Source organism: Eschrichtius robustus, chromosome 14 (assembly GCF_028021215.1).
Source record: "Eschrichtius robustus isolate mEscRob2 chromosome 14, mEscRob2.pri, whole genome shotgun sequence".
Classification (NCBI taxonomy): Eukaryota; Metazoa; Chordata; class Mammalia; order Artiodactyla; family Eschrichtiidae; genus Eschrichtius; species Eschrichtius robustus.
Genome location: NC_090837.1, coordinates 16,768,175 through 16,795,362, shown reverse-complemented (window position 1 = coordinate 16,795,362; position 27,188 = coordinate 16,768,175). Strand labels below are relative to the sequence as shown.

The 27,188-nt window shown below is 40.4% G+C and overlaps 1 protein-coding gene across 3 annotated transcripts in view; it reads right to left on the bottom strand.

The window, feature by feature from the left end:
- The window catches only part of BICDL1 (BICD family like cargo adaptor 1), a 95,294-nt gene extending 68,106 nt beyond the window's left edge, over nucleotides 1–27,188 (bottom strand). For all 3 annotated transcript variants that reach the window (XM_068563271.1, XM_068563269.1, XM_068563270.1), the window contains exons 1-2: nucleotides 26,751–27,188; nucleotides 19,826–20,041 (exon numbers count right to left, since the gene is read on the bottom strand). In XM_068563271.1, the coding sequence (XP_068419372.1) occupies nucleotides 19,826–20,041; nucleotides 26,751–27,188 (654 nt within the window). The remainder of the gene's footprint in view (nucleotides 1–19,825; nucleotides 20,042–26,750) is intronic.

Here is a 27,188-nt window from a genome sequence, read left to right as displayed (position 1 = left end):
GAACTCTTAGCTGCAGAATGCGGAATCTAGTTCCCTGACCAGGGATCAAACCCGGGCCCCCTGCATTGGGAGGGCAGAGTCTTAGCCACTGGACCACCAGGGAAGTCCCCAAAATTGGTACGCTTTTCGTAGAGCTCCTGTTAAACACTGAAGTTCCTCTTCAATAATCTATGTCTGTACACAGACTGCATAAAACAAAACACTACTGCTTAAGTAAAGAATTATTTTTATTGCAAAGAGTTGTTTTTGTTTTTTTAATAAATTTATTTATTTATTTATTTATTTTTGGCTGCGTTGGGTCTTCGTTGCTGCACGTGGGCTTTCTCTAGTTGGAGCGAGCGGGGGCTACTCTTCGTTGCGGTGCGCGGGCTTCTCATTGCGGTGGCTTCTCTTGTTGTGGAGCACAGGCTCTAGGCACGCGGGCTTCAGGAGTTGTGGCTCCCAGGCTCTAGAGTGCAGGCTCAGTAGTTGTGGCGCACGGGCTTAGTTGCTCTGCAGCATGTGAGATCTTCCCAGACCAGGTCTCGAACCCGTGTCCCCTGCATTGGCAGGCGGATTCTTAACCACTGCGCCACCAGGGAAGCCCCTTGCAAAGAGTTTAAACTGTTTTTTTCAGACTTTTTATAACACACATTTGCATAAACCACAGCTTTTCTTGCTCTGTGACCTTAGATGAGTCACATCCTCTTAAGGCCCTAGTTGTTTCCTCAAGTGTGAGATCAAAGAGTCAGACAGTAAAAGCTAAGTAACATGGGTTAAGCTTGACCCTCAAAATTGTAATATGAAGGGGTTCTCACCATCTTAAAACTTTATGCTAGAAATCTAAAGTCAAATTGGTAATTAACTACTCTTTCAGTCTTCAGATCAATAAGCCTTTTCTGGATTGCTGTCATGTGTGTGGCATTATACCAAGCACTGCTGGGATAAAAACCAGTTAAAGGCACAGTCCCTGCCTTCATATTGTCTAAAACTCAGGAGGAAAACAAACATCATTATGTGTGATACTAAATGGCAATAAAATATAGACCTCAGGCTTTATCATTTAGATAAACTGAGTTTGACAAAGAGCATCCTCAAGTGTCCCTAACCTTTAAGGACAAGATCAAAGATAATGCTTATATTCCCTGGGTAGCCCTCCCTACAGGAGGAAAGATGCTGTCTGTGTGGTACATGAGCTGGACATAGTATAGCAGGTCTCCTATTCACAGTTCATAACTTGTTAGGTTTATTTCTGTGAAATAATTATGAAATAAAGATCTTAAGTGATGAAGTATATCCAAGATTCAGTTAATACCTCATTTCCTTAATTTATATAATATTAGAAAACATGGAATTGACATCTATTACTTAGGTCTTATCATTAATATAGATGGAAAGCCATATGCTAAAACATCTCTGACATCATGGTTACGTCTTGCCTGTAATCTGACCCTGACCACAGCAGTGTCATAGGAGAAGGAATAACTGGTATCCATAGAAACATCACCAGACTGGGACCATGTAAAAAGATGTAACCTAGCAACTGATGACGAGAGGTGTGTGTAGGGGGAATTCTTCCAGTTCTGCAAATGCTAAACATACAGCACTGAATGCGACTAGTAAAATTAGGGTCATATGGAAAATCTGACTTATTCATAGAGAGTTGGGAATCTCAGGTTTGTAAAACCTTAATACTATGCTGCATAATTTTAAACAGGAAAAGCATGTAAACACCTCCTCACTGCCTACATCATCAGTTGTGTGCAGGGAAAGTACCTTGTATGTCATGACCAGAATGGAAAATAAATTTTGTAGTGGCACCAATCATCTCAACCTCTCTCTGTCTCTCATACAGAGGCAATGAATTTTGGTGAGAAAAGAAACCATCCCTGATCTCAGAGAAGGATGGATATGTTCTATATGTAAAGAAGGCAGCGTTACAAAGCAACCAGACTCCCAGTATAACACATAACGTGAGTATGTTTCCCTTAAGAATTTTCTTTTTAATAGAGATCACATAAATATCGATATATATGTGGACATTTAGAGAGTGAAAGAACCATCTAATTCAATCCCCTTTTTTACTGACACAAACTGAGACCCAGAGTGAGGATTTATTTAAGTTCAGAAAGTTAGTGACAGAGCATGGGCTAGAACTGAGGTCTTCCGCTTTCCAGGCCAATTCTTTCCATTAAAACAGGATGCCAGGGCTTCCCTGGTGGCGCAGTGGTTGAGAATCTGCCTGCCAATGCAGGGGACACGGGTTCGAGCCCTGGTCTGGGAAGATCCCACATGCCACGGAGCGACTAGGCCTGTGAGCCACAATTACTGAGCCTGCGCATCCGGAGTCTGTGCTCCGCAACAAGAGGCCGTGATAATAAGAGGCCCGCGCACCACGATGAAGAGTGGCCCCCACTTGCCGCAACTAGAGAAAGCCCTCGCACAGAAACGAAGATCCAACACAGCCATAAATAAATAAATAAATAAATAAAATTTAAAAAAACAAACAAACAAAAAAAACAGGATGCCATTTTTTTTTCTTCATGTCTAAAGAGGAAGACTATTTGGGCTTTATGGAAATGAGAAACAAAAACCACTGAGACCTAAGGGTTAATCTGTTACAGCAGTTAGTGTTATCCTACCTAATATAAAAATGAATCTGTTTATACTACCCCAGGGCAATCTGAAAAACAGATCCTTTTTTTGTTTGTTTTTGGAAATTCTGGATCAGGTTACAGCTTCAAAGGAATTTACCCAATTTCTAGAGATATCACCTGAGTACAAAAAGACCAACAGCTTCTCTATTTGGAACAAAGTGGTGCATGTGGCACTGTTACAACTACGTCTGCCATCCTACTTAGAACTGGTAGAATCTTAGTAATCAGCCACTCCAACTCCTTAGAAAACTGAAGCACAGAAAATGAAAGTCCAGGGTTCTTTCTACTGACAGCATTATGGCTGAGACTGGCTAGCTGTTCATCCATCCACTTCTCCCTGGGCACAAAAGCTGGCCTACACGTCCCAGCCTCTCTGGTAACTGAGTGCAGCCCTGAGACTGAATTGTGACCAGTGAATAAGTGGAAGCTACGTGCACGATTTCCAGGCATGGTCCCCAGAAAAGTTCCAGGCTCTTTCCCTCTTGCTATGACCTTGGAAGCCACCTGTTGAAGGTGGCATAGTCACAAGACAGAAGGAGATGGCTGGGTTACTGAATCACTGCCTGAAATGAGAGCCACCCACCAATCTGGAATACCAGTTTTTAACTCCCCAGTTAAGCTACTGAGATTTGGGGAATTATCTGTTACAGAAACTTCAGTGTTATTTAATAAAACTATAACTAGGGTTATCCCTCTGCAAATAGTGAACACCACTCCTTTGGTTTTTTTGTGAAAAATAATAATAATTTTTTTTTATTGCAAATAATCAGTATATTATTTACTCCCAACGACAGCCTTGTTTTATTTGTCAGTCAGAGCCCCGCTGGAAGTAGCAAAGGACTAGGACTGCAGATCTGGCAAGTCACTTAACTTCCCTGGGCCTCAGCTTTCTTAACTATTTGTTAATGGATTAGTGATTTACAAATCATGTTTTAATACACAGCTGAAAAACCATTTTTTCCAAATAAAAATTAAGCAGAACTTCAATATAAGAAACATAAAAATGCTCAGGTTGAAATGGAAATGGGGAAGGGGACAGGAATCCACCAGCTAAATGTCCCTTTCAGCTCTTCCGTCCTTGAAACTATTCTGAGGTACCTCTTGGAGACCTACAGCTCCTCAGACCATAGTCTGAGAACCACTGATCTAAACTAATGGCTTTCCAAGTTATGTGGGGTGAGGTTTTTCCCATTCCATATGCTTTCCCATATATAATCTTATCAGAAGGCTCAATAAACAGATACAGATAAAGGTTACCTTTTATTAATATTAAATGTATCATAAATTTAACTGTCTACGATTTATAAGCCCATTAAAAATAATTAGGTCTTTTAAAAACAATTTGAAGGGCTTCCCTCGTGGTGCAGTGGTTAAGAATACTCCTGCCAATGCAGGGGACACAGGTTCGAGCCCTGGTCTGGGAAGATCCCACATGCCACGGAGCAACTAAGCCCATGGGCCACAACTACTGAGCCTGCAAGCCACAACTACTGAAGCCTGCGCACCTAGAGCCCGTGCTCCGCAACGAGAAGCCACCGCAATGAGAAGCCCGCGCACCACAACGAAGAGTAGCCCCCACTCGCCGCAACTTGAGAAAGCCCGCGCACAGCAACGAAGACCCAACACAGCCAAAAATAAATTAATTAATTTTAAAAAAAAAACAATTTGAAATTGGAGGATAAGGATGATAGTGGTAGCTTTACTCAATATTGATGTATTTGTGGATTTAGCTTTGATTCTAAAGTACTGAAATAAATTTTTAAACTCACCCAGTGAAGTAGTTACAAATGCCACCAGTTTTTACACTGCTCATCTTACAACAGTATAATACTGTTTAGTTAATGGAGAGGGCACAAAGGCAAGGTAAGCTGGCAGCACAACCTGAGGTACCAACGGTCTTTTACCTGTTTAATGTGACATTCATCTCAAGAGAGCACATTATACGTATTCTGGTAATAGTTCTTCAAAGTGACAAAATTTTAAAATACAATCAAATTTGTAGAACCTCTGAAAAGAAAACATTTTACAAACATTTTCTAGTCTGGTCCAGCTAGACTAAAAGCTCTTTTTCAGTTCTAAAAATTATATTATAGCATTGGATCATTGTCCTGGACTCAAATGAAGAGCAATGGGGAAGATGCTATCAGAGTCAAAACACTACCTGCTTTTCTGCTGATTACATTTACTCACTGAATACACATACTTTATTTTTCAAGGTAACAATATTTAGGGAGCAGAACTATGGGTCACAGCCAGCACAGGTAACAAAAGAGTGCATAATTTGCAGCCAATTTTTTTTCTCTGCCAGTAAACTCCAACCTTACTACCACCTGCAATTCATTTGCCAGGTACCAAATAGAGGCCTCACCTCACACCAGGCAGGGGCAGCTCAATTAACTCTGTTTTCATCACTCCAACACAATACACTAAGCTGTCTACAGAGACCAAGGGAATCCAGATTTCAATGTCAAAAAAAAAGCTGACTGCCAATGTATTAAGTCAAATCTAGCAGCATTAAGAAGATCTACTCCCAGGATTTCCCAGGTGGTCCAGTGGTTAAGAATCCGCCTTCCAATGCAGGGGACGCAGGTTCAATCCCTGGTTGGGGAACTAAGATCCCACATGCCGCGGGGCAACTAAGCCCGCGCGCTCCAACTACTGAGCCCAAGCCCTGCAACTAGAGAAGCCTGCGCGCCGCAACAAAAGATCCCATGTGCTGCAACTAAGACCTGACACAGCCAAATAAATAAATAAAATATTTTAAAAAAAGAGAGAAGATCTACTCCCACAATGATTTATCTGACTCTTGGGTCTTGCAACCCCCCAAATTTAGACGTAATATCCCAGAACCTTAGGCTCTCCTCTTTTGAAAAAGATAATGAGAACATGATATAGTTGTAACTAACAGAACCAACCTCAAGACTCCTGAATCAGGAATGGCTCTCTCTCTCTCTGGGAAAATAATTACAAGCAGGTTCAAATAATCAAGACATGAATCTACCAAAAAAACATCCATATGCTGAAGAACAAGCAATTACCACCCTAATGTGTTTAACCTACTAATTAGCATTAGTACCAATCTGGAAAAAGCTGAAAATGTTGTCTTCACAGAGGAGAGCTCCTATATGCAAAAACCCGTTTTCTCTTCTAGCTGAAGTGAGCCTCTCAACAAATCCTTCTCAATCCTTGCAGCACACCCTTGACATAACAAACAGAAGCTGCTAAAAGTGGACCCCAAGCCTTTGGATTCATTTTACTCAGTGACTCTGAAGTTAAGGGGCATCCAACACAATAACGTCCGGCAAATATCAACTAAACAGCAAGCCAATAAGATGGAAATACATGGGAGGAGGTTTTTGTTCCTGTCTGACTACCCCTCCTTGAAAAGGTACAAAAACCAATCCTGAAACCCGTAACCAGTGCAAAGCCTTGAGCAAATGTCACTAAACTTCTGATGCTCAGTTTCCTCATCTGTCAAATAAAGAATAATTACTACCAGTTCCAGTGGTAATGAGATTAGAGGAGGTCCCGTATGTGTCCTTTTGGAAATTTAAACTACTGTTATTTGGTTGGGAAATAATTTTGTCTTCGAAACTTCTTTCAAGGATAAGCTGACTAAAAACTGCCATATCTTTTTTCTACAACACAACACCTGTAAATGAAACAGACTTTAAGAAGTAAAATACAGCCCCCTGCCCCCAAAAGGAACAAAAGCCCATTCAGCAATTAAAACTACTTTTGATGAACAGCTGTTGTTGTTCACTGTAAAGTGTTCTAGAAACAAGGATGGTTGTGTGTCACCAGGCAGAGCAACCATGACACTAATGGTCATGATTTTAAAGCCTTTAACTTTAAGAAAGAAACCTGGGAGAAATTTGCTTCAAGAAGTATATGGACGCAGGGCTGCGAATCCCAAATGAGCTGTTTAAAGAATAGGGATCTGTTTACTCTTCAGGGGAAAATTAGTCTTTTCAGGGAAGGTTAGCTCCAGCTAGTACGCATCCTATCTTCCTCGTGTGTGGATAAGACATTAGAGGCAGACTGAGGAATACAGCTCCGAACAGGCAGGAAATAAAGCACCTGTTTGCACCAATGTCCTCCTACTCATGTCATCCCACAGACACCAGCTCAGAAGAGGGGCTCTTCTAGGAGCTGAGAGTGTGGGGGACAAATGAGAAGGAGGGGGGATTACAGAGGGTAGAAGTCAAGGTTGGGGGAGTGGGTATTCATCTGAATACAGCTTCAGTCACTCTGAATAAATTCCTGCTGACAACAAACAGAAGATGGTAAAACAGAGTCTCAGGCACTGAGAGAGCACAGATGGCTGTGGGAAATTTAACTCAATATTTCACCTCAATACAACAGAATTCTCATTGCTCTACTTATGTGAAACTAACATGGATGTTTAAAGGGTAGCTCAAACTTAGTCCAAAAATAATTATTCGATTTTATATGCCAACCTACCCCTCTCCTCTAGTCTTTGGTCTCTCAAGTTAATGATGCCACCATTCCTTCAGTAGCTCAAGACAAAAATCTAGGAGTCATTTCTTATTATTCTTCCCTTAACTCCCTTTCTCACATCCATCCATTCCATTAAAAAGTCCTCGTTGGTTCTATTATACCTTCAAAACATACACCCCATCGAACCCTTCTCACCGCCTCTATAATCAAAGCTACCACCAAATCTCCACTGGCGAGTGGCTTCTTCCCTGACCTCTATGCTTGCACCCCTGGCCCCTATAATCCATTCTCCTGCGACAGCTAGAGTAATCTGCCTTGGGTCTTCGTTGCTGCACACGGGCTTTCTCTAGTTGCAGTGAGCAGGGGCTGCTCTTCATTGCGGTGCGCAGGCTTCTCACTGAGGTGGCTTCTCTTGTTGAGGAGCACAGGCTCTAGGTGCACGGGCTTCAGTAGTTGTAGCACGTAGGCTCAGTAGTTGTGGCTCACGGGCTCTAGAGCGCAGGCTCAGTAGTTGTGGTGCACGGGCTTAGCTGCTCCACAGCATGTGGGATCTTCCTGGACCAGGGCTCAAACCCATGTCCCCTGCGTTGGCAGGCAGGTTCTTAACCACTGTGCCACCAGGGAAGCCCCTCTCCATCTAACTTTTAATTTATTCTAGCTCAATTACATAGAGCAGAGGTTGGCAAACTTTGTTCTTAAAGGGCCATACAGTCTCTGTCACAACTTCTCAACTCTGCCATGGTAGCATGAAAGCAGCCACAGACAGTATGAAAATAAATGGGTGTGGCTGCATGCCAATAAAACTTTATTTACAAAAATAGGCAGCAGCTGAATTTGGTCTGTGGGCCATAGTTTGTCAGCCCTTCACATTTTAGCCTGGTTTTTTCTTTTTATTGCAAAATATAACACATATAAAGACAAATACATAAAACACATATGTACTGTTTAACAAATAATTGTAAAATAAACACCCATGTAATTATCACCAAGGTCAAGAAGTAGAACATACCAGAAGCCTCCTCCCTAAGCACCATTCCATGATGACAAACATCCTCTTCCACTCCTCCTCCCTGCCCCACTCCTCCTCCCTGCCCCACTCCTCCTCCCAACCTCACTCCTCAGGGAAACGGTATCCTGACTTCTGTGATGAAAAACACCTCAGTTTTCTTTATAGTTTTACTACATATGCACCCAGAATGACAGGTTCTTCAGCCTTAACAAAGATAAATGTTAGGGTGAGTACAGACTACTGAAACATTTTTGGAGGGCAATATGGTAATATCTATTAAAATCTTAAATGTACATATCTTTTGACCTAGACATCCCACTTCTAGGAACCCATCATAGACAAATGATAATATGAGTGCAAAGATATATGAACAAGGATGTTCACTGCAACAGTGTTTTTAACAGTAAAATACTGTAACCAGTGCACATGCTCTTCAATAGGAAATGGTTACACTAATTATGGTACATCCATATGTACAAGCAATACTATATTCAAACATTAAAAATATGAAAAAACGGGCTTCCCTGGTGGTGCAGTGGTTGAGAATCTGCCTGCCAATGCAGGGGACACGGGTTCGAGCCCTGGTCTGGGAGGATCCCACATGCCGCGGAGCAACTGGGCCCGTGAGCCACAACTACTGAGCCTGCGCGTCTGGAGCCTGTGCTCCGCAACAAGAGAGGCCGCGATAGTGAGAGGCCTGCGCACCGCGATGAAGAGTGGCCCCCGCTCGCCGCAACTAGAGAAAGCCCTCACACAGAAATGAAGACCCAACACAGCCAAAAATAAATAAATAAATATATAAAAATTTTTTAAAAGTGTGAAAAAAGTCTAAGATCTACTAAGTAAAAAAAATTAACAAAACCATTCTATTTGAGAAAAAAAGCAAAAATAAAAAATTATCCATGTGAGAGTGTGTATGTGTGTGTGTGTGTGTATGTAAAAATACAAAAGAATTAACACCAAACTGTCATTAGCACTTTCTTTGATGGAGAATCAAGAATTTTCACTGTTTACATCAAACATTTCTGTATTGTCTGAATTTCATTTTACCATGAACGTGAATTCTTTTTGCCGTTGGAAAAAAACAATGTATACACATATTTTCTTAATTTAAAATCCTGTAAGTGGAAATTTAAGGCAGAGGCAAAATTGAAATTCCTGAATACCTACTAAGCGATATTCAATAAGGCTTAGTTTCTTAAGAAGCCACCCCTCTCCTAGACAGAAAAACCAAGTTTCACAAAAAGAATACCCTACTGAGTGCCAGGCTTTCACAGACATAGATTTCAAACTGCCTGGTTTCACCTGAGCTACAAGTGAATCTTTGTTCCTTCATTTCAACTTCTCCATCACCAATATTCAGACTATTCCTCCAGGTATTTCTTGGCCTAAGCCCTTCAAGTTTAAAAATGCAGGCTTTGGTTTCTCCTGGCCTTGGACCTAGGCCTAACTTCCTGTTGAATTCTTTTTATCTCCTTCCCTATCTCTGATTCTACAGTAACAACCTTTTTTTTGGCTTCACGCAGCCTTTGGAACAGTCCTTCTTGCATATTGCCCCAAATATTGCTTCTCCTATTGGCACAATTAGATAGTAACCCAAAGCCACAGTGACTAGGCATATGACCACAATTCTGGATGTAAGGAACCAGGGAGAGGTTTGTTAGAGACACTTGTAGAGCTGCAATGAACGGGGAAGGAACTCATAGGGAGGGCCCTGGGAAAATAAAAAGTAAAAGAATATAGCACAGTACTAAAACAATAATAAGAAGGGGATAAATGGTCTTTAAGGTGAATTCACAAGAGTTTTACATCCAGGGCTGTACACTGAGCAATTATACATCCTTGATGAGGCTCTGTTCAAGAGCGCTCACTATACAGCTTTCCAAAGGAAACCTCTGACTGCCTCCTTCTTCATACCTTGGACAATTTGGGGTTCTAAGAATAGATGACAGACAGTTGGAGACAGTTTTGTCCAGATTATATACCCCCAGCAAAGGAGGGAAAGCCATAATGATACCCAAATAATGGCCAACCATCCCATGAGACAAGAGAACTTTTTTTTTTTTTTTTTTTGGCTGCCCCGCACAGCTTGCAGGATCTCAGGTCCCTGACCAGGGATTGAACCTGGTCTGCAGCAGTGAAAGCCCAGAACCCTAACCACTAGACCACCATGGAACTCCCCAAAAGAACTTTTTGGTAAAAGCGAAAATGCTCATTTCTCTCTCCACCAGCAAGGTCAGAGGACTACAGGGCCAGTCACTCAGTAACTGACCAACCTACAGACCACAGGAGAGACATAGCACAACGCAAAAGTACTTGCAGGTTTTACATCAATACACAAAAAAAGCTCTGTCCATTCCATAGTCACTCTTTTCAATTCATGGAAGATTGGGGTTTCATGCAATTACAGAAAGAGTATCTATGAAGACAACACTAGATTTCTAGGCAACTGGGTCACCATTATCTACAGCCTGCCCGTCACAGCGCTGACATGCATGGTTCCTTTGACCACTGGTTTTCACATAGCACACATATGGCATAACAGTGAGTCTGAAACAGTCAAGAGTGCTCTTCTATGGAGTGCATGGAGGGGTAGTGTAATCTTCAGAAAAACAGAGTTCTAATTTCTTTATTAGGTACCCTAGATAGTCAAGAAAAAAAATAACAACCAACAATCTTTTACTGAATGCCCACTCTACTAGTTGCCTGTTTATAACGATAAACAATACAGATGTGGTCTCTACACTCAGACAGTGTACAATCTAACAGGACCCATCAAAGAACCCTGTTCCCCTGACTCTTCTATGGCTGATTCCTTAACCTGCAGGTCTCATCTCAAATGTTACCTCCTCAGAGAAGCCTTCCCTACCTATCCTTCCTAAAGTCACTCTCTTCTTTCTGGTCATTTCCCATCACATCACCCTTCATAGTACCTATTACAATCTGTAATTATCTTGTGGATTTGTTTAGTTATTTAAATCTTTCTTCCTACTAGCTTCACACAACAGAAGCCTTGTGTTTCCCACTATATCCCCTGTGCCTTGCTCAATTAAGTATTTGCCAAATGTTGAATTAAAGAAGATCTAGAGACTTCCCTGGCAGTCCAGTGGTTAAGACTCTGCACTTCCAATGCAGGGGGCGTGGGTTCGATCCCTGGTCAGGGAACTAGGATCCCACAGGCTACACAGCATGGCCGAAAAAAAAAAAAAAGATCTCAAAAATAATAATAATAAAGGTTTCATTAGTCTACACAGAAGATCTGAATGCCAGTTAGTCATGAGAGGAAAAGTAGGAGGGAGGTGAATCTGGGACTTTTTCAAAGAATAAAATTAAAGGTCCTAAATCTCTCCCCATTGGTCATGGTAGACCTTAGCTGTATGGTCACAGGCATAAGTATCTTTGGTGAGTAAATATGTTATTGAGTGTATGCAACCCACAAAGAAAGTGGCACCAGGGACTTCCCTGGTGGCACAGTGGTTAAGAATCCACCTGCCAATGCAGGGGACACAGGTTCGATCCCTGGTCTGGGAAGATCTCACATGCCGTGGAGCAACTAAGCCCGTGCGCCACAACTACTGAGCCCGCAGGTCACAACTACTGAGCCTGTGTGCTGCAACTACCGAAGCCGCGTGCTGCACAACAAGAGAAGCCACCGCAATGAGAAGCCCTCGCACCGCGACAAAGAGTAGCCCCTGCTTGCCACAACTAGAGAAAGCCCGCACGCAGCAACGAAGACCCAATGCAGCCACCAAAAAAAAAAAAAAAAAAGAAAGAAAGTAAGTGGCACCACTGTGAACAGCCCCCACACGGACAGTACTAAGATCCAAGAGTTGAACCTGTAGGCAAAAAAACACCCCAAAATGGTTGTTATGGGTTGAAATTCATATGTTGAAGTCCAAACCTCAATACCTCAGAATGTGACCTTACTTGTAGATAGTCTTTTCAGAGGTAATCATATTAAAAAGAGGTCATTACAAGGGCTTAATTTCCAAAATATACAAACTGCTCATACAATTCAACAACAACAAAAAATCCCAATCGAACAATTGGCAGAAGACCTAAATAGACACTTCTCCAAAGAAGATATACAGATGGCCAATAGGCACATGAAAAGATGCTCAACATTGCTAATTATTACAGAAATGCACATCAAAACTACAATGAGGTACCACCTCACACCAGTCAGAATGGCTATCATCAAAAAGTCTACAAATAACAACAAAAAAAGTCTACAAATAACAAATGCTGGAGAGGGTGTGGAGAAAAGGGAAACCCTCCTACACTGTTGGTGGGAATGTAAGTTGATGCAGCCACTGTGGAGAACAGTATGGAGATTCTTCAAAAAACCAAAAACAGAGTTACCATATGATCCAACAATCCCACTCCTGGGCCTATATCCAGACAAAACTATAATTCAAAAAGATACATGCACCCCTATGTTCATAGCAGCACTGTTCACAATAGCCAAGACATGGTAACAACCTAAATGTTCATTGGCAGATGAATGGATAAAGAAGATGTGGTACATATATACAAGGAAATACTACTTGGCCATAAAAAAGAACAAAATAATGCCATTTGCAGCAACATGGATGCAACTAGAGATTATCATACTAAGTGAAGTCAGAAAGACAAACACCATATAATATCACTTACACATGGAATCTAAAATATGACACAAATGAACCTATCTTTGAAACAGAAACAGAATCACGGACATAGAGAACAGATTGGTGGCTGCCAAGAGGGACGGGGTTGGGGAAGGGATGGAGTGGAAGGTTGGGGTTAGCAGATGTTAAGCTGTTATATACAGAATGGATAAACAACAAGGTCCTACTGCATAGCACAGGGAACTATATTCAATATCCTATGATAAACCATAATGGAAAAGAATATAAAAAAAGAATGTATATATGTATAACTGAATCACTTTGCTGTACAGCAGAAATTAACACAACATTGTAAATCAACTATACTTCAATTAAAAAAAATAGATGTGGTGTATATACACGATGGAATACTACTCAGCCATAAAAAAGAATGAAATAACGCCATTTGTAGCAATGCGGATGAACCTAGAGATTATCATACTAAGTGAAGTCAGAAAGAGAAAGACCATATGATATAACTTATATGTGAAATCTAAAATATGAGACAAATGAACTTATTTACGAAACAGAAACAGACTCACAGACATGGAAACAAACTTACGGTTACCAAAGCGGAAGGTGGGGGTGGGGGAGGGATAAATTAGGAGTTTAGGATTAGAAGATGCAGACTACTGTATATAAAATAGATAAATAACAAGGTCCTACTGCAGAGTGTAACGAACTATACTTAATATCCTATAATAAACCATAATGAAAGAGAATATGAAAAAGAATATGCATATATAACTGAATCACTTTGCTATACACCAGAAACTAACACAACATTGTAAATCAACTATACAACTATTTAATTACAACTACTTACAACTATTTAATTAAAAATTAAAAAAACCAAAACAAGTCATTAGGCTGGGCCCTAATCCAGTATGACTGGTGTTCTTATAAGAAGAAATCTGGAAACAGAGACAGATACAAGGAGGGAGGAGACACAGGGGCAAGACGGCCATCTATTACAAGGCAAGGAGAGCAACCTGGAGGGGATCCTTCCCTCGTAGCCCTCAAAAGGAAACAATATTTACAACACCTTGATTTTGAACCTCCAGCCCCCAGAACTGTGAGACAATAATTTCCTGTTGTTTAAGCCACTCAGTCTGTGGTACTTTGCTACAACAGCCCTAGCAAAATAATACAGTTTTATATAGCCCTCTAAAATTTTTATTTTAAGTTACCTTGGCTCTTCAGTCAAGACTAAATGTTAGGATTTTTTTTTTTCATTAAAAAATCCACACAGCATTAGAAATTCATGGGGATATAGACAGTGCTGAGACAATAAATCACATAGAAAACACAGCTGGACTCCTATGTCATATCATAGTAAAAAAATAAATTCTAGACAGATTAAAGATCTAAATGTAAAAAACAAGTCTTAAATTTTTATAATTTATATAATTATAATTAATACAGGAAAATATCGTCATGACCTGGAGGACAGGCTTAAGCAAAACACAAAAAGTCAAATAATAAAGGAAATGATTAATAAATTTGACTTCACTAAAAGAACACACTTCTGTTTGGTAAAAGACTCCATAAACAAAATGAAAATATAATACCATCAAGAATGTGTAAAAAAAACTCTTACACACCAATAATAGGTGAAGGATATAAACAGAACTTTCTATAGTGCCTAAACTGTGTTACAAACTGTAGTAGCTTAAATTAGTGAATAACCACTTCAGGACTCTAATACTGATCAGAACTCTGCTATCTTAGCTGCTGCTGTTGGGGAGAAAATCATCTGCGGGCTCTGGAAGTTTCTGCTAAAAATGCTGTTATATTTATGTATCAGAAGGATTCTCAAAAAACCTCCATGTTAAGCATTTATATCTCCTTCTTCTTAGGCAACAAGCATGGCCCATATCTCGCCTTTGCTCTTGAAAGTAAGGCCCACTGTATTCTTTCTACTTTTGATATAATTAGGAGGATAAGTGTTTAAAATGTCCTACACCCCCACTGTCAACGCTATCATAGTATGACTTTCTAACTTAAAAAGTGAATTATACTCTCTCCAGATATGTCAACCTGAGTTTCACAAAAACGAGTCTCAGAAATTTAGGAGCTAGAAGAGAATTTAGAGGGCATTTTGTCCAAATGAGCAAATGAACTGGGATAAGGGTATCCCCAGGATATATGCAGCAGTGTTGGTACTAGGTGCTATAGAATAAACCTGACTCAACTCCTAGGAGGGTCAATTTTACACAAGTATTTTTGAGTAGAGATTTGACTACTAAACAAAATATCTTTACATACTGATGTGTGCTGGGGACACTTCAGATTCATCCACTCTCTCAATTAGAGAATCAACATTGGACAAGATGCAGAAATCTCATCTACATGATGAGGACATGATAATTATGATGGCTACCATTTATTGAGCACTCACTGTATGCTAGACATTGTGGTTAGAGCTTTACATACATTAACTCATTTAGTCCTCATAACAGCTTCAGATAATAGTAATAGTGTAATTGCTTCCATTATACAGAGGAGGAAACTAAGATTTTAAAAAGTGGAAAAACTTTCCCATACTCACTCAGCTAGTAAATAGCAGAGATGGTGTCTGGTCCCAGGGCTCTCTGGGCTCCAAAGTCTGTGACCTTAATTGCTGCCTCAGAAATTTGAAATTGAGGCACAGGAACCCTCATCAGTCTTGAACCGGAAGAGCCTTAATTAAGTCACATATCTTTCTGTCCCTCAAGTTTTCTCAGCTATAAAATTACAACAGTACCCATCCCTTCCTTCATCATAATGAGGATCCAGAAGCTCATGGGATACATATGCTCATAGCATCCTAATTTAGAGCTGAAAAGAACGCTGATCACACAAACACTTGAACATGAATGTGTATGGCAGTCTTATTCATAAAAGCCAAAAAGTGGAAACAATCCAAATGTCCATCAATTAATGAATCAATAAACAAAATGTGTTATATCCATACAATGGAGTATTCTTCAGCCATAAAAATGAAGTACTGATATATGCTACAATGTGGATGAACCTTGAAAACATTATGCTAAGGGAAAGAAGTCAGTCACAAAAAGTCACATAAGTATGATTCTGTTTACATGAAATGTCCAGAACAGACAAATCCATAGAGACAAAAAGTAGATTAGTGGTTGCCAGGGGTCAGGGAGTCAGATAGGGTGTTAGGTGGAATGAGGAGTGACTGCTAATGGGTACAGGCTTCCTTTTTTGGTGGGTGTGAAATGTTCTATTGTATAATTAGATAGTGGTGATGTACACTTTTAAAAAGTACATGTTATGGCATATGAATTCTATCTCAATAAAGCAGTTATTTAAAAACAAAAACAAAAAAACCATGGCAGCAAAGGAAATACATTTAAAAATACTTTGGACAAATAAATCAACTATACTTCAGTAAAAAATACTTTGGACAAAAGCATCACAGAAATATACTACATTTTAGATATTATACATTTCATGCTTATAAAAACACATTATATACACTTTTAGAAAAGCATGGCCTTCTACTACTTTTGTTGGTTGTTAACTTGTCCTAGGAGAATTTTAATTCACTTCAAAGTGCCCAACTCCTCTAGTTCCTGAATACTCAGTTAATAAAATGATAATAAAATGCAATCTAAACTGGCTGCTGATGGAAACCCAAGGGGCTTGGCCTGCTTAAAAAGAGAAAGGGAAAAAAAGCCACAAAACTCACCAAGGGCCTACATTCAAGGCCAGAGAGGATAACAAGAATCTAGATCTAGTGGAAATGTTATCCTCCTATATTCCTTTGGGAACAGCTTATCAGTATTTTCTACAGAGAAATTAGGCAGAGGAACCTCAACTATAAAGATACTGCCTTAGTAAAATAACCATCAACACTGAAACATATTCTTAACTTCATATTCTGCTTAACATAAACATATTACCTCATTTTCATTTCAACAGTACTTGCATGAGGTACAAATTTTTACCTCCATTTTATTTATTTATTTTTTAAATTTATTTATTTTATTTATTTATTTTTGGCTGCACTGGGTCTTCGTTGCTGTGCACGGGCTTTCTATAGTTGCGGAGAGCGGGGGCTACTCTTCGTTGCGGTGCGCGGCCTTCTCGTTGCGGTGGCTTCTCTTGTTGCAGAGCACGGGCTCTAGGTGCAAGGGCTTCAGTAGTTGTGGCTCGTGGGCTCTAGAGCACAGGCTCGGTAGCTGTGGCGCATGGGCTTAGTTGCTCCGTGGCATGTGGGATCTTCCTGGACCAGGGCTCGAACCTGTGTCCCATGCGTTGGCAGGCGATTCTTAACCACTGCGCCACCAGGGAAGTCCCCAACCTCCATTTTAAGGATAAAGAAAGGGGGCTTCCCTGGTGGCGCAGTGGTTAAGAATCTGCCTGCCACTGCAGGGGAAAGGGGTTTGAGCCCTGGTCCGGGAAGATCCCACATGCCGCGGAGCAGCTAAGCCCGCGTTCCACAGCTACCGAGCCTGCGCTCTGGAGCCTGCGAGCCACAACTACTGAAGCCCACACGCTCTAGGGCCCATATGCCGCATCTACTGAGCCCACGTGCTGCAACTACTGAAGCTTGCACACCTAGAGCCCGTACTCCACAACAAGAGAAGCCACCGCGATGAGAAGCCCGTGCACTGCAATGAAGAGTAGCCCCCGCTCACCACAACTAGAGGAAGCCCGTGCGCAGCAATGAAGACCCAACGTAGACAAAAATAAATTTAAAAAAATAATTTAAAAAAATAAGGATAAGGAAAGGGGGACTTCCCTGGTGGTCCAGTGGCTAAGACTCCACGCTCCCAATGCAGGGGGCCTGGGTTTGATCCCTGGTCAGGGAACTAGATCCCACATGCCGCAACTAAGAATTCGCATGCCACAGCTAAGAATTCCCATGCCACAACTAAAGATCCTGCATGCCGCAACTAAAGATCCCACATGCTGCAACTAAGACCTGGTGCAGCCAAATATTTTTTTTTTAATAAAAAATAAAGATAAGGAAAGGGAAGCACAAACAAGGTCACCCACTTAATGAGAAGCAGAGTCAAGATTCAACATTCATCCAAATTCCAAGCTCAGTGCTCTCGCTATGTCATATTAATATTTGCTTTCTCCGGCCACCTATCTTTCACCAGAAAAGAAAGCAGAGTTGAGTTGGCTTCTGCTCACGTTATTTTGTAACATGAACTTAGCTCCCAAGAAATAATTTCCTCTTAAATTGTTCTGGTTTGTTGTATTCCTTTCAAAAGTCTCCATAAGAAACACTAGTTCAGAATAATTATTAATTTTTTTGAACAAATAAATCAATCTGGCCAGGCCTATTTGGTTAATCTTTCATGAATAATGAATAAAGCCTCAAAAACATATAAAATCTTGGAGTTCCCTGGTGGCGCAGTGGTTAAGAATCCGCCTGCCAATGCAGGGGACACGGGTTTGAGCCCTGGTCTGGCATGCCACGGAGCAACTAAGCCCGTGCGCCACAACTACTGAGCCTGTGTTCTAGAGCCCACGAGCCACACTACTGAAGCCCGCGCGCCTAGAGCCCGTGCTCCACAAGAGAAGCCACCGCAATGAGAAGCCCGCGCACCGCAACGAAGAGTAGCCCCCGCTTGCTGCAACTAGAGAAAAGCCCGCACGCAGCAATGAAGACCCAACGCAGCCAAAAATAAATAAATTTATTTTTTAAAAAACCCAAAAAAACCTATAAAATCTTACAAAGATAGAGATTCCCTTCCCGGTTGCTAAAAAAGGTTTTAGAACTGAGTCAGAAAGGCTTCTGAGCTGGCCCTATAATGACTTCTTGAAGAACTGTCCAGCTCTTCCTTTCCAGCCAGTCAAATGGTGATTTGATTCCCTAGATGAGAAACCTGCAGGCAAGATCTTTAGCTCCACCTACCTGAACTCTCACCTTCACAATCTGATAGCTCCTGCAACTAGCTATTTTCCAAGTTATTAGGCATCTCTCTCCTTCTGTCTCTCCCCTGCCCACCCCCAATCTCCCTCGAGATACCCTGTTCCACTCACTCCTTGCGTACCTCTCCTTCTTCCTCTCCGTTTCTCTAGTGGTAGCATTTACTTTACACTTCCCTGTGAGGCATGAAGGTTTTGACCAGTCTCAGGGTCCCCATGGGAAGCAACTATGACACAAACTAGTGAAATAACTTCACATGCTGCCCTAGCTAAGCCTTTCCCAGAGACCTAAGCACCAAACATAACCATGCGGACAAGGGCAGTGCTCTCCTGCGAACGTTTGTGCTTAGGGATTTGATCAGAGTAGTTCTTTTTCCTTTGGTAACTGAGTTCGTATTATTTTCAACTCGTAAGAAGGTCTGAGCTACAACAGTAAATCCAGCTCTTAATTTTCAAAAGTAGGTGGCTTTAGAGACCAGGGCATAAACAACATTCCTGCATTTGTTAAAAAGTATGTTCTGTATTTAAATTAGATTTCCACCTACTCAGCCCTCAAACTCCTTCTTTGCAATGATTCTACAATCTTGACTTTGGTTAATTAATACTTCCATGACACCACCCTATAAAGGTACAAATAAAGAACTTTTACTTAATGTGGAAACAAAGAGAACAAATTTTATATACAGATACATGTACCTCCCTTCATATTTAAAGAATAAGAAGGAATGTACATTCGCAAGTGTAGTACCAATGAAAATCATTTGCTCTAGAAATTTCCCCTAAAGCTTTTCAGTTTAAAGATGGCACCATTTAACACTTGAACTAAATGCATTAACATAATTTTACCAGTGACAGACTTTCTTTAGGTAAAAGAATCATAGACTTGTAGAGATATAAGGAACATCGATTCATTAAGCAAACTATTACATTTTAAAAATGAGAAAACTCCCAAGTTAAGTGATTGCCAAAGTCCAACAGCTGACTAATGACAGGCAAGGGTCTTTGCTCCTGACACCTAGTTCACCACAGCTGAAATTCTTATAGGTGAAAAATACTTCATTTGTTGATATCAGTACCAAAGGCAACAACTCTTACCTTACATATATGGTTGACATTACACAGAAACTCTGTTTCAACTTTTAGTATTTTATACCATAAACTCTTAACTTGTGACTCACCCTGCTGAGTTGATCCAATAACCTTTGGTTCTGTTCTGATAATTCCTGGACAGCCCGTGTTTTTTCTCGATCTGCTTCCCGTAGATGAACCTGCTGCCTCTCCAACTCATCCTGAAGCTGTTTCACATCACTCTCCAGCTCGGACACACGCCCTTCCCACTCCCCTTCTCGGTTCTCAAATCGTCTTCTTAGTTCGTGTTTCTCTTGCTCTAAGTGCTGGGTGAAAAATGAAGAGGATTTTAAAAGCTTTAAAAATTCCAGGGACTTCCCTGGTGTTCCAGTGGCTAAGACTCCACGTTCCCAATGCAGGGGGCCCAGGTTCAATCCCTGGTCAGGCAACAAGACCTCACATGCCGCAACTAAGATCCCACATGCGGCAACGAAGACCCGGTGCAGCCAAATAAATAAATAAATACTAAAAAAAAAAAAAAAAATCCAGAGCCTTTCATTTTTTTTCTCTTTTCACACTCTTCTAACTTTTCTTTTTCCTAGTCAGTGAGCACAACAAAACACTCTGCCACGTAGGAGAAGTTGCCCATTTCGCAGCTGCAAAAATATTCTCTTCTTCCAGAGTAGGGAAGGCTGATTTCACAAAGAGAATGTCATTCCTACTGAAAATACTTAATGTTTACTCTTATCCTTAGGAATGGGGGTTCTAGACTTAGGAACTCACTTGAAATTTAGTAAATCATCTATTAATTGGTGAAATATACATTTAAACAACTTAAAATGAGTCCTTAAGAAAATTTCTTTTGCTGTCATCTATTATGCCTGGCATAATAGCAGGCACTTAGAATCACAGAATTTTCAGAGCTACAAAGAACTCCATAGATGCTTCAGATTAACCACCTTTTCCTACAAATGAAGCAGGAGAAGATAAGAGATTCAATAACAAGCTCAAGGTCTATACTAGCAAATGGGAGCGCTGGGATTTGTGTCTTAGTCACTTGACTTTGTTTAATGCTCTAAATCACAACTCAATAAATATTTCTTGCTATATATAGCACTGTATTTCAAAATCATTAAGGCAAGTTCAGGTTCAGGACCACTTTTATTAAATCATGACTTATTAGCCTTGCATATTTATTTCTGATCCTTTCATTCATTCTTGAGTGCCTGTTACAGGCTAGCCACTGACATAATGGTCCTTACCTTTATGGAGTTTCCATTCTAGTGGGAGAGGTTGATAAAAGTATTAAATTGTACAGCGTGACAAATGGTATGCAGGAAAAGTACAGATGGTTTGAAGTAGCAGCTCGACAGAAAAGAACTCTTTTGGATTGAAGGAAATAAGAACATCTTTTTATTTCTCTGAGATAAATACAAATTCGTCTTTTCAGAGGAAAGTATGTTCTCCTACTTAAAAAGCATAGTATGTACAAAAAAGCCAAGTTATACCTCAGGGAATATATGAAATGTAAAGCAATGGCCCTCAACTTTTGCTGCTGTCAGAAAATCTCTGGTATAATTGTTCAAAATACATCCACCTAAATACTAATTCCAAAGATGTGATTCAGTTAAGAATGGGATGAGGCCTAGGCAGGCATCTACCTATCTATCTATCTAGGTTCTATTGGAAATTCTGATGTACTGAAGGTTGATATCAAGCACTGAGATTGTTTCAACAAGCTAAGATGAGCATTTGAATCTTCACCTTCAGCATACTCAAACATCTTTTCACCTTGGGAACCTACACGCTTATTCTACCCAAGTTCTCATCTTTCGAATGTTTTTTGGAATGCCTCTTTTGGAAGCTTTAAGGGCCAGTGCATAGTTATACAAGAAAATCAGTCCCATTACTTCACATCTGAGATGCGTCTAAAAAGAGATTATCTCATTTCATCCTGCCATTTTATTCCCCTAATTTGCTCTGAGTGACTTGTAAATGTTTCTGAAAGTCTAATTTACCCCCAAAAGATGCAAATTTACCATGACAGAGCAGTCAGAAAAATTAAAATTCTGAGAACATCAGCAAAGGCAGTTTTCACTGAGATAACTGTATAGCCTCCAAAGTTGACCACTTCAAGGGAATAATTAATTTTGATATAGCCACTCTGGTATATTCGTTGAAAAAGTCACATTATAGTTATACTTTATACAGCCTCAGTTTGGAGCACAGCGGAAAAGGAATGACAAGAGAGGGACTTGTACTCCTCAACATGAAAATTTTCTGCTCTGTGCTTCCCTCACTTTGCTAAACTTCCAAAAATGAGAATGTTTTAGTCACTATACAAACTTCAGAAAGATGAAATGCAGAAATGGTAATTACCAGCCTAAAATTGTGATACTTGGTTTTATTGAGTTTTTTCAAAATGGAAAAGATTGAGCAGAAGGCAACAGCAAGAACTCAGTCATCACAGTGTTACAGAGAGGCCAGATAAATTAGGTTTGTGTTCTAAAAGAACAGAGACTTAAAAATATTCAGCCAACAGCTGTTAGTGAACACCCCAACCAAGCAACTGAAACAATCTAATCCACTTGCGGGGGGTGGGGTGGGGAGGCGGCAGGGTTGAGGACAGGTGGTGCTCATCAGTCTATTCTGTCCTTACATTTCTTTGCACACGTGACAAACTTCCTAATTCAGGTTTCCCAATGCTTTAATTTAAAAAATCAAGACTTTCCTATTAATGAACATACAGAACTTAGCCTTTTGTCTACTCTGAGAAAAGAAAGGTTTCTCCTAGAATTATACTTTCAGTTAAGTGCTAAATTAACCAATAAACTCTAGGCAGAGTATCAGCAAGTGTGGAGGTCAGGCTCTGCCCATGCTATTCCCTGCTTCTTGGGGTTATACGGTATTTTAAAAGGTAATATCTACAGCTGAAACTAATATAATGATGTATGTCAATTATACCTCAATAAAAAGAGAAAAAAGTTAATGGTCAAGGTCATCAAAAACAAGGAAAGTCTAAGAAAGTGTTACAGGAAAGAGGAGACTAAGAAGATACACAAACTAAATGTAAGGTGGTATCCTGGAACAGAAAAAGACATTTGGCAAAGGCTAAAGAAATCTGAATAAACTAAGGATATTAGCTAACAATAATGTATTAGTATTGGTCCACTAACTATGGCAAGTATACCATGCTAATGTAAGATGTCAATAACAGAGGAACTGGGGGCAGGGCATATGGAAACTGTACCATCTTTCCAATATTTCTGTCAATCTAAAACCATTCTAAAAAAGTTTATTTAAAACTCTGAAAAAACAAAAGTTAATATCATTAGCCCACCTAAAACTGGTTGTTACAACCAGTAACATGGATTTCTGCAAAGAACCAAAAAAGCAGCACTATTCTCGTAAGTCCAGGATATGGTTCTTAAAAAATACAAAGAAAAATACTATATTTTAAGTGGACCAAGCACTGAATGCAAATAAGGACCCCTGCGTTTGCTTACCTAAATCTACTACCCAATTATGAATCATTTTCACCTTACTTGTTTTGCCTCTTAAAAAAAAAATAGTGCTAGAATCATTAGAATTGGCCTAGGGAAGGGGGAAGAAAATGTAATTGAGGAAAGATATTACATCTGCAGTAAGAGATAATTCACTCTCAGCTAGAATGGGAAAAAAGGGGATCCTGGACTTTAAAAACATATTTTTGAAAAACTAAATAACGATTTAATCTCTGAAGAAAAAAGTGTATAAACCCAAGTTACTGTCTTAGTTCATATTCTGGGGGAAAAAAAGAAACTACTAAGGCCCTGGCTGGATATGTCTTAAAAGCAAAAGGGCTAACTGTAGATGCAGAAGAAATAAAATATCTAAAGGCATTAAAAAAAAATTAAGCACATGAGGGGTTTTCCTGGTGGTGCAGTGGTTAAGAATCCACCTGCCAATGCAGGCAACATGGGTTCGATCCCTGGTCCGGGAAGATCCCACATGCCGCGGAGCAACGAAGCCCGTGCGCCACAACTACTGAGCCTGTGCTCTAGAGCCCGCGAGCCACAACTAGCCCGTGCTCTGCAACAAGAGAAGCCACTGCAATGAGAAGCCTGCGCACCACAATGAAGAGTAGCCCCCGCTCACCGCAACTACAGAAAGCACGAGCGCAGCCAAAAAAAACAAATAAATTTACATTAAAAAATTAAGCATGTGAAAATCTGATTCAGGGAATGAATAAAATACAGGATAGTCAATTTAAGGGTGGAAAAAAATGACCAAAACCTTACAATCTCTTAAATTAAATTGAATCTTCATTTTAACCCTAAGAGATGCCTAACTAAAAAACTTCTATGTTAACCTTTAAACCAATAATGACTTTAAAGAGTGTGCCTTTAATGAGAGAGCAGTGTAAGATCAAGTACTTTATGTTTTAAATGACAAAACACAATCTTGGGTTTGGTGCACAGAACTGGAGAGGTATTCAACAATAGCTAACGAATAAGTAGAAAAGATCTTGAAAATGACTTGGTTCTGAAATTAGAAAGGTGCCAATTCTGAAGTAGTAAGTAAGCAGATGGGACTAAAACAAAACCAGTCTCATTATTTAATAGTCAAACCAACATTCTCTCAGAGTCCACTCATGTGTTTATCTTTCAAACTAACCCATGAGAAAATGTGTTTGACTCCACTGTCTGATAGTTTGTAGAAAATTACAAATGTTTTTTAAAGTAATGGCTGGTTCTCTACTCCTAAATGTTGAATTTAATTGAAAATCTAGCAGAGTGGCTGTATTAAACTTTAGAATTTGTCCAAGTAGACATTCTAAAATCTAAGCTGCTTAAAAAATATACTTACAGGTATAATTTGCATGGGAAAATTCACTTGCAGGTATCAAATGAAATAGTCCCCTGTTAATGAGATTTGTCACTCTCATATTAATACTAAAAGAATTAACAAGAAACTAACGACAATACCTTGATAATTTTAAGTGTACTTTTTAAACAAAAACTAAAAATTTTTAATGATAATTTTCAGATATACCTAGAAGAAACTGTATAACTGAACCCCTTCATCACTCATTAATATTGATTAGTGATCAATATTTCACTTTTTAAAAATGTTATTTTTCAAATTGTGGTAAGGCATACATAACATAAAATTTACCATGTTAACCATTTTTAAGTGTACTGTTGGTTTAGTAGTGCTAAGTACATTCATACTGTTGTGCAACCAACTTCCAGAAATTAAAAATAAACTTTTAACACTAGAGTTCATATGCTGACCTAAGAGTGAAGATTTTTAAAAATAGTTTAATAAGAGTTTTAAACTATTTTATTATTGTCTATCAAGTCAACAGCAAAAAGTCAAATGTAATTTATTCTTTTACAATAGAACCTTTCTTGTTACAGAATTTGAATATCTTTTTCCTTTGTTGAAGACATGTATAAAGGTTCCAAATGAAAACCAGGATGTGTATAACTGCACGCTCAGGATTACCCTGAAATCTATCACTAATCAAACTGACTGATATGATGTTCCTTTCAAGTTAGCTATCTCTTTAATCAAGTCCCTTACTGAAGGAATTTCAAATCACAAGCATAAATCTCTGCAGTAGTACTTGTATATAGAGCCTGTAATCAAATCTCTTAAAAAAAAAAAAGACACCCTTTTATTCCTAGACCTCTACTTCAAGTGAAAATTAAACAATTCAATTCACTGGGTTGCTTTTTGGCAGTCTACCTACAGGTTTCACAAACCACTTTTCAGAGAGGTATCTCAGGAGTTCATCGACTGGCAGACCTAGTTAAGAGGCCAACTGAACTACAGGGTTACAGTGGTTTCCTTTTTTTCCTCCCTGATTTACTTTTGATATGTCGTTGGAATACAGACACACTTCTTATTATAGAAAAGTTTCTGAATCTACATTCTGACTGTTTGACCCGCAGCAGTGATATGGAACCAGACTATGGTCAATTTCAGACCTCATTCAGGGCTGTACTATTCTCTTCTAACTAAGAATAAAAAGAATTGGTTGCAACCAAACTGGGTAACAACAGTAAATGCACAGGCAGAAAAGGATAAGCTCATCCCAACTGCCACAGATGCACCTCCCCTACCCCCACTTTTTTTAAAAAAAATCTCTTTAATTTTTATAAATGGCGGCAACCTGTATCACTTTCAAGGCCCTTTTCTAGTTAAGGTCAAGAAAACAAACAGGCATAGCTGCAAAAGACTTTGGTCCAGAGAAGTGGCAGAAATCTTACAGATACTTTAAGGGGTATTTATAACAATGGTTAAAGTTGTATGGTTCTCACAGGTTGCATTTGGCAATCCAATTGCATGTGTGAGACCCAGAACAGAAACAGAAAAGTACTATTTAAATACATATAAATACTGAGGTCCAAATCAAATCCACAACCAGTGGTCACATGCGGAGCCCAGGCTCACCTGATTTCTGCAATGGAACCATACTTCCTAATCCTTAACTATTTGAAGGCTATATAAAGCCCCTTTAGGGGCACTTGTTTCCCACAACTCTGAGCTGCCGGGAAGTTAAGACAAGGGCATCTGAAGGCCTTAACTCCAAAGCTGAAAAGCTTTAGGCTAACACCCTGATTAGTGATTAACTACTTCTCTGAAAACATGGAGCATATTTTAAATGCTTCGCGACTTTCTAATTTCCCTGTGTGCGGACATCACCTCAGTGCTGTATAAATTAGTCATACTGTAAACTCTATTTTAGATGCTGTGTACAGTATGTATACAGAACGGCCCACAGTGTTTGGAGCCGTGCATAGACCCGTTTGCTGTGAGTCGGGTGGGAAAGTCAGGTGGGTTCAATGAATGCCCTCGTCTGATAATCCAAAACCCTCCATGCTACCCCGCTTCCAGGTGGTTTTCTGTGAGGGAGGATGAGCAAGAAAGAGGTGGGATGGGGTGGGGTGGGTGAGTGGCTCCCGAAGCTACCGAGGGCCGGCAGGCGGGTGCCTGGGCTCCCCCCCACCCCCTGCTTCCCACCCATCCCAGGAGGGACGTCCTCACCTCTAGCTTATCTGTCAGCTCCTTATGCATCTGCTCATACTGCCGGCTCATGTCCTGGTTCCTCTCGAGCAGTGCCTTGCCCAGTCGGGCCGCCAAGACCAGATCCTTCTCCTTCTGCCGGATCACCGACAGCAGCTCGGGATCCTGGGCGGGCGGCGGCTGCAGTTCGGCCCCCACGGCTGGAGGCCCGGGCTCGGCCTGAGGATGCTCTCCGGGGTCGGACGGCCGTTCCCCGGCCGCCAGCAGCGCCAGTTCCTCCTCTAACGCCAGTTCCAGCTCCCCGGGGCCCCCGGGGAAGGAGACAAGGGCGGCGGCGGCAGCTGCGGCTGGATTCCCGACTGCGTCCGCGGCCGCGGCGGGCAGCTCCATGCAGCAGGCGCTGTCCGGCTCGGCGGGTGCTGAAGCGCGGCCAGCCAAGCCCAGGCAGAAGGCGGACAT